The 7790-nt window shown below is 34.6% G+C and overlaps 1 protein-coding gene across 1 annotated transcript in view; it reads left to right on the plus strand.

Moving 5' to 3' along the window:
• Positions 1-223: 223 nt before the first annotated feature.
• LOC127421844 (glia maturation factor gamma-like) overlaps positions 224-7790 on the plus strand; it is a 10266-nt gene continuing 2699 nt past the window's right edge. The window contains exons 1-6 of the mRNA XM_051665016.1: positions 224-332; positions 727-823; positions 2809-2858; positions 6584-6633; positions 6935-7017; positions 7259-7332. Of these exons, the coding sequence (XP_051520976.1) occupies positions 255-332; positions 727-823; positions 2809-2858; positions 6584-6633; positions 6935-7017; positions 7259-7332 (432 nt within the window). The 5' untranslated portion in view covers positions 224-254. The remainder of the gene's footprint in view (positions 333-726; positions 824-2808; positions 2859-6583; positions 6634-6934; positions 7018-7258; positions 7333-7790) is intronic.

The following is a 7790-nucleotide window of genomic DNA, read 5'->3' on the forward strand; positions in this document are numbered from 1 at the left end:
ATATGAGACAAAAAATACAGGAAAAATATAAATTAAAATAATAATAAGATCTCTCTTATTCTACTTCACTGGTACTCTACCATACAACAATCATTTAAGAGCAAAACGGTTACATGGAAACATTTCCATTTTTTAAATAACCTCATTTAATTCAGTAACATATCAGAAGGTCAAGTTAGAAGGCACAAGTTTTGTACAAAAACAAGAGGAGTATTCTGAGGGTCACCCCGCCCTGACAGCACTTACAGTCTTGCATGTCAGCAGCATCCTGTCACAAGAACTCAAAGAGGAACTTTACAAGAAACTCACAGACAGATCAAACCTGCAGGATGGTAAGATACCACACTGATGCTTATTTTAGATTTCACTTATCAAAATGTGCTTTAGTCTTAGAGCAATGTAAATAATAAGCTGCTTATAGAATCTGATGTATAATGTGATTATATTTGGCAGATAACGTTGAGACAGGAAGCAAACATAACACCAACACAGCAAACCAGCACTTCCTGTCCTAAATCTCTCACACATGCATTTATTACATTGTTACTTCACTTAAAGACACACTGACTTGAAATTCTTCACAAATGTTCCGTTTTTAGAACAGATTCAAGCTTGCAGATAAAGTTGAAGTTCTAATTCATCACCTCACTTCATTCAAATCAATGTGAGTTCACGTTTAGGATGCTGGTGTGAGATTGTTGTTGTGATTTGTTGCTGTTCTTCCAGTCAAGTTCTTTAGTCGTGTGTGAGGTGGACGCCAGTCTGCAGGAGAAACTCAAGAAGTTTCGCTTTCGTAAAGAGACCAGCAATGCAGCTATTCTGAGTGAGTGTCACTTAAGAACAATGTTATTTACTTTATGATATAAACTGAAAGGTGAAAAATGAAAGCTTTTTCTATACAGTGAAAGTGAATGGTGACTGAGGCCTCGTCCACACTAAAAGGTTTTCATTTGAAAACGCTTTGATTTCTCTACGTTTACGCCTCTCACCCACACTGGAATGGCATTTTCCTCCACCAAAAAAGGAGACTTTTGAAAATGCTTTCTATAAACGCATCCTTCATGCAGACATGATTTTAGTCATGAGATTTCACAGAATGAGTTTCATTCTGTGTCATTTGAGTCATCATTGAGTCTGTGTCATGTATTTGGCGCCATCTCCTGGTGGTCATATGTAACATTGTGCTTCATGTGGATTATCTAATGATCTATGCATATAAATAGCAATATAACAGAACATTAAACATGATAACAAATCTTCTCATATTCTCATCTTGCTCGAATATGCATAAAATAACACTTAATTTCAACATTTGCTCACCCTATCGATTCCTGTGCAAAACAAGATGGGGAGTGGAAGTCCCCTGTCTAGTTTCATCAATGCTACATCAACACCACAAAAACTATTAATGTAGTCCCAACTCAGATGAGTTAATTAATCTTTCATTTTACCATTTGAAATGGACAGAACGGAATGAAATCACGTTGTGACAAAATGTTCTGGAATTGTGTTACTTTAGTAAATTTAACAAGCAAACCTAAACAAATTAGAGCGGACGAGGCCTCAGGTTGTCAGTCACTAACATTCTGCCTAACACCTTCTTTTGCGTTCCACAACATGAGGTTTGGAACGACATAAGGGTGAGTAAATGATGACAGAATTTTCACTTTTGGGTAAACTATTCATTTAACCCTTGAGTCTTTAGTGACCCGGGACCTCATTCCACCTTCTCCACCTCATTCTTATGCCCACACCTCTTTAGTATTCCTCAACAATTCTCTTATGAATAGTGTAACAATGCTTAAATGCCAATATTGCAAAAACAACATTTTTTCTAATTGCTTAATTCCCAAAAGTGTATAGGGTCATTAGTGATCTGAGATACTGCAATACATATTTGCGCTTCCATAAATCATATTTTTATGAGTATTATTTTATATATATACTATCACAGGATATCTATTGCTTTGTTTATTACAAAACAAATTAATGTTACATTCATACAAATGATGTTGATGTTCTGTGCAACCATTTTAAAGATTTCAGCAAGAAAGAAATGAATCCTGTTCTATCATTTATTGCATCATCTCTTTAAAAAGTAAAAAATAAAACATCAAAATGTAACAAAATGTATCCTATTCTATTGTTTTCTAATTGTCTTGTAAATGATTTGAAATTGTTATACTGTCAGGGCATTTTGTAGATCCATCTGTAGTAAATATATGTGCTGGTTCACTGGGGTATGTAATAATGATTAGCAAAACTCCCATGCATTTAAAGGTGCTGTAAGTGATTTCAGCCATTATACTTTCAGGAGACTGAGCTGTTGGATTAGCCACACCCCCTCTTTCCAAAACCCTGCACTCCAAAAACACCAAATGAGTTTTACTGAGACTGAGGTGACCAGAAATGTTTGTTAAAAACAACAGCAGTAAAATAGCGCCCTCATCTGACAACTGTTATGAACAACATGGCATAAAAATGGCATTAAGCCTCAATAATTCGCTGCAACTACAATACTGTGAGAACGGGCAAAATGATTGACAGGTGAAAAGCGTCAGAGACCGCAGACACATTTTTATTAGTTGTTTACAGAGTCTAGAGCTGTCACAGAGACCGGTGAGATATCTCACGACACTTATTATATTAATAACTTTCAGGGAAGTTGGAACATTTTTTGCAAACCTTTCCATTAAAAAATCACTAACAGCATCTTTAAGGGTTATGCCATTTAACACAAAACTTGACCTTGCTGATGTCATAAATGAAATGTAAGAAACTCATAAAATTCATATTTTCTGTCTTCAGTTAAGATAGACATGGAGAAACAGCTGGTCATTCTTGAGGAAGAATATGAGGTCAGTTTGGATCTGATGATCACACAAACACACATGTTAATTATAGTAATAATAAGCTATAATAAATAAATAGTTATAATGATAATTTGTGTATCAGGAATTTCTTAAATTATTTAATTAAGGTAAAGTCCAAGATAAAGATAAAATACTATTGCAGGGTTTCTGCAGGTTCGAAGGAATGAAATTTAAGACTTTTTAAGGCCAAATAAAAGAAACATTTAAGACCACTTTCACAATAATAATAATAATAAAAAACAAACACATTAAATAATTCATTAGCTGTCAAATATAAAACCGTTGAGACTACTTGGATGTCTCTGGACATGTTTTTTATATTTCATTGTGCATTTATGTGTTTTCTTTTTTTTAAATAAGTTAATTCAACATTAAAACTCTAAATGAAATCATTATGAATGCACGTAGCCTAAAGTATGTAGCCTAAATTGTGACCGTTCTCTTTAGTCACTTTCTTTCCAGCAAGACATGATGCAATAGACCAGTGCTTTGGCAATGTCACCGTTTATGTCAAACATGGAAGTGGTGGCAAAAAACATGCGTAGAAAAATCAACTTTTATCAGATTACATTGTTGAAAAATGATTCCGAGGGTTCTCGTTGACTGCTGTGACTTTAAGATCATCATCAGAGCTGACTGGACTGAGGAGAACATTTCAACTCACCACTTTGCAGCAAATATTTATAGTGAACATGATTACATGTTTGTTATTAACTCATATCATTATAGTAATTGTATCGCTAAGAACATGTTTGTATTTATGATGGTTTTGTGTCATACTTTCGTTTGATCATGTAATCTGTCAAATCTAACACAACAGTCAGTGGGCTTTCTGCCACCACACTGCACATGTGCTGACATTTTTGTGAACAAGAGGACTGGTCTATAGACCTTATTCACAGTAGCACCATGTTTGATTTTTAAAGGGAATGGAAATGAAGCTGTGAGGGATAGACTTGCCATCTCTTCAATGGCATGCACGGTATAAAGCTGTAAAAAGCTCCAATATCCCATCTGATTTTCCACAACTCATGTTGTCTGGAGTTTTTTGTCTACTGAGTATCCTTGAAAAGAGATTTTTCCAATGTTTTGTGTGCAGAACGATCCAAAAACACTAAACTGCAGTACAGCCGATTGAAGAGACTGTACACGTCTATCCCGCACAGCCTCATTGTCTTTCACATCAAAAATTAAAGATGGCGCTGCTGTGAATAAGGTCTAGCATGTGCTGAAGAACATTTATATTTTTTTCTTGGCAGATACTTTAACAAATACTTTAACAGGTAGTTAAAGGGCAGTTCATTTAAAAATCTGTCATCACTGCTCACCCTTGAGTCTGTATGAATTTTTCTCTGCCGTGGAACAAAAAAGGAGATGTTAAGAAAATGTTTAGTCTCAGTCACCATTCACTGTCACTGCATCTTTTTATCATTCAATGAAAGTGAATGGTGACTGAAACTCCCTAATATCTCCTTTTGATATCCACTGAAATAAGAAAGTCATACAGGTTTGCAACAGCATGATCATTTTCATTTTTGTGTGAAATATCTCAAGTAAAAGTCAAAACTCATCAGTCACCTTAAAAATGGCCGTTTAAAGTTGAGAATATGTATTGAAAATATTAACAGATTAAATTATGAAAGAGAACTGTGCTGCATAATTAGTTATGATGTATATCGAAAACAGATTATATATTAAATATTAAATATAATATATTTTCATATTATGTATATTATTAATATTATAATATTTATATAATTGTATTATTATTGTTTTGTATATTTAAAAAAATTACATTGATTGAGATGGCAGAGAAAACACCTGTATATGTCAGATCTAGAGAGATGTAACAGGTGTAAATCTGCAGCTGAATAGTTCTGTTAGCTTTACAATTATTGTCAAAGGTAATGTGAAATAAGGAAGCACCACGATTTGAAAGGCATCAAAAGACGCTCCAACCTCGCGCGCAAATTGTAACGTTGACAGCTTTGATTATAAACAGGAGCAACAGTGTTAGCGCATCGCTCGCTTACAGAGATGCAGAATAACAGCATTTGCATTTCTGACTAACGGGTTTCTGAAAGTTTATACATGTGTAACATCGTACATTCAGTAAAAATGCGCTTCCCTGCGCACGCTCACACTAAACTCAAGCGTCATCTGCTAAACGTACGAGAGAAAGAGAGAGAGAGAGAGAGAGATGATTATGAATAGCGCAGATTCTGCTCTATTCACGCCCCAAAATGTAAGACCTCAGCAAAGAAATTTAAGACTTCTTGCAATTTATTTAAGATATTTACGACTTTTTATGGCTTTAAATTTTAAAAAGTATATTCAAGATTTTTTATGGACCCGCGGAAACCCTGTATTCAGAATCAGAATCAGAATCAGAATCAGAATCAGAATCAGAATCAGCTTTATTGCCAAGTATTCTTACACATACAAGGAATTTGTCTTGGTGACTGGAGCTTCCAGTGTACAACAGTACAAAACAGCAACAAGACATAGATAATAATAAAAAATAAAAAATAAAACTAATTATACACATATGTACAGACACACACATACATACATACACACATACACGTGGGTAGTGCGAAATTGAATCAAATACAGATCTGCATAGATTTTGTGGGTCATGCATTGTAGGGTTACCCCTTTAATCTCTGAAGGTGTTATTAAAGATTTCCTGTTTCAGTGGCATACCCAAAATTAAAGGCTTATAACTCGACAAACAAAAACAAAACAAAACAAAACAAAAAACCAAGCAGGGTCAAGTGTTTGGTATCATTGTAAAGAAAACTTTTTTCTTTTCTTATTTAAATTAATGATATAGATTATGACACATTCTGAGACTCTCTGAATTCAGCCCAAAACTTTTTTCTTATTTTTCTGATTTGACATGATATATCTCTGGGTGTAAATAAGGCGGCTCTGAAAAACTACTTTTGTTTATTTCCCAATCATGTCAACTGTAACTGAGAAAATATTTGTGTTGATATGACAAAGCAATCAAAAGTTATAACATTACAAAATAATTAATCATAGTGTCCAAAAACATCTCCAAACAAATAAAACATAATAATTATACATAAGAACTAATTACACATGCAAACACAACAATGACTAAAGGTTTGTATAGCATGCAGACATGATTTTAGTAATGAGATTTCACAGAATGAGTTTCATTCTGTGTCATTTGAGTCATCATTGAGTCTGTGTCATGTATTTGGCGCCATCTCCTGGTGGTCATATGTAACACTGTGCTTCATGTGGATTATCTAATGATCTATGCATCTGATTATCTTGTGTGTGGACTCGTTTGAAAGATAATCACCTCCTCTAAATAATGGTATGTGATATTTTATGTTCAGTTAATATTTCGTGAATTTTTGTCTGTGAGTAAAACAAAACGGCTGGTTGTATACAACATATGACACATGACTATTTGATCAGTCTGATGTTTTTACTGATTGTAATAACAAATTGATTAATAAATGTCTCTGCAAATTTTAAAGCACTTGTTCAGTTTTGGTCATAATGTGTACATGCATTGGAAAGTAGAGCTTCTAAGCTTTCAAACGATACCTATTTGGTGTTGGTCAAGACTGTAGCTGTTAATATTTTGATCATTTGTTTTTTTCACGGGCCCATCCGAGCTTAAAAGGTTAAAGGTCATCTCTCAATTGACCTCTGACTGTGTGTTTCAGAATATCTCACTGGATGAACTCAGAGAAGAACTGCCAGAGCGTCAGCCACGATATCCTTCTGCTAGAAATTAAACATGATCTGATGTTGTCATACTTCAAAACACTCATTCATACCGAGACACATTTTAAATGATACGTTTATGTACTGTAAGCGCATGTACATTTATATTTTTCAAACTGAGTGACAAGTTGAAAGTATTGTCTGTGGTAACTGACAGCATGTCATAGATGCTGTACATAAACTTTACATTTAAAATAACCTTGAAATCTTGCTTTGTGCATCTTATGTGGGGTGAAAAAAGGTTTAGACAGCAGTGAAAGTGTTGTGTGGTTTTCTTAACTCTAGTGCACATTTATAGTGTACAGTTATAAACTGACTCACAGTGATGGACGTGTGTCATATCCGCTCTGTTTCATCTTCTCCAGTCCTGTGGGTGAGTGAAGACCATAAACATCACAAGTATTCTGTGTATTATGGAGAGTTAAAGGGATAGTTCCAAATCCTGTTTCAAAGCCTTATTACTTGGAACACAAAAATTAGATTTTTTTGGTTGAATGTTAGTCTCAGTCACCATTGACTTTCATTGTATGGAAGGAAGATGCAGAGAACAATCACTTGAAGAGCTGAAATGTTTAATGTGGATTTGACAGATAAATATGTGAACTGTCTGACAGGTTGCAAACCGGAGCAGCAGATGATGTACGCCGGCAGTAAGAACAGACTGGTGCAGTCAGCAGATCTCACCAAGGTAAACACAGCATTGTGTCATCTTGGACTTACACTGACACCTAGTGGTTTGGATGCAGCATCATTTAAAATCAATAGTTTTCTGTTTCAGATGTCATTGTAGAAATGTAGTATTCACAGTCAGCCATGATTACTTTAATCAATCAGTGAAAGTGTCCAATAACAGGACGGTTACTGAGATTAAGTGAGTAGTATTTAACTGGTCATGTGATTCTAACATGGCCGCCCCCATGAGGAGACCCTCTCCATGAAGAATAAAACAGCTTTTATCAGGTTGCTGATATGAAGTTTTCATCTGATGATGTTATACATATGTTTTAAAATAACTATTAATGTCTTTGAGTAAAACTTTTTAATGAGGAAATAATTACTGCGTGCACCTTTAACAAAAGTCTTTATAGAGGTGTTTTTTCCTTATACAGTTTGTAAAAATGAAAAGTGTAGTAACAGGGACAACAA

The sequence above is a fragment of the Myxocyprinus asiaticus genome, chromosome 31, assembly GCF_019703515.2.
Source record: "Myxocyprinus asiaticus isolate MX2 ecotype Aquarium Trade chromosome 31, UBuf_Myxa_2, whole genome shotgun sequence".
NCBI lineage: Eukaryota > Metazoa > Chordata > Actinopteri > Cypriniformes > Catostomidae > Myxocyprinus > Myxocyprinus asiaticus.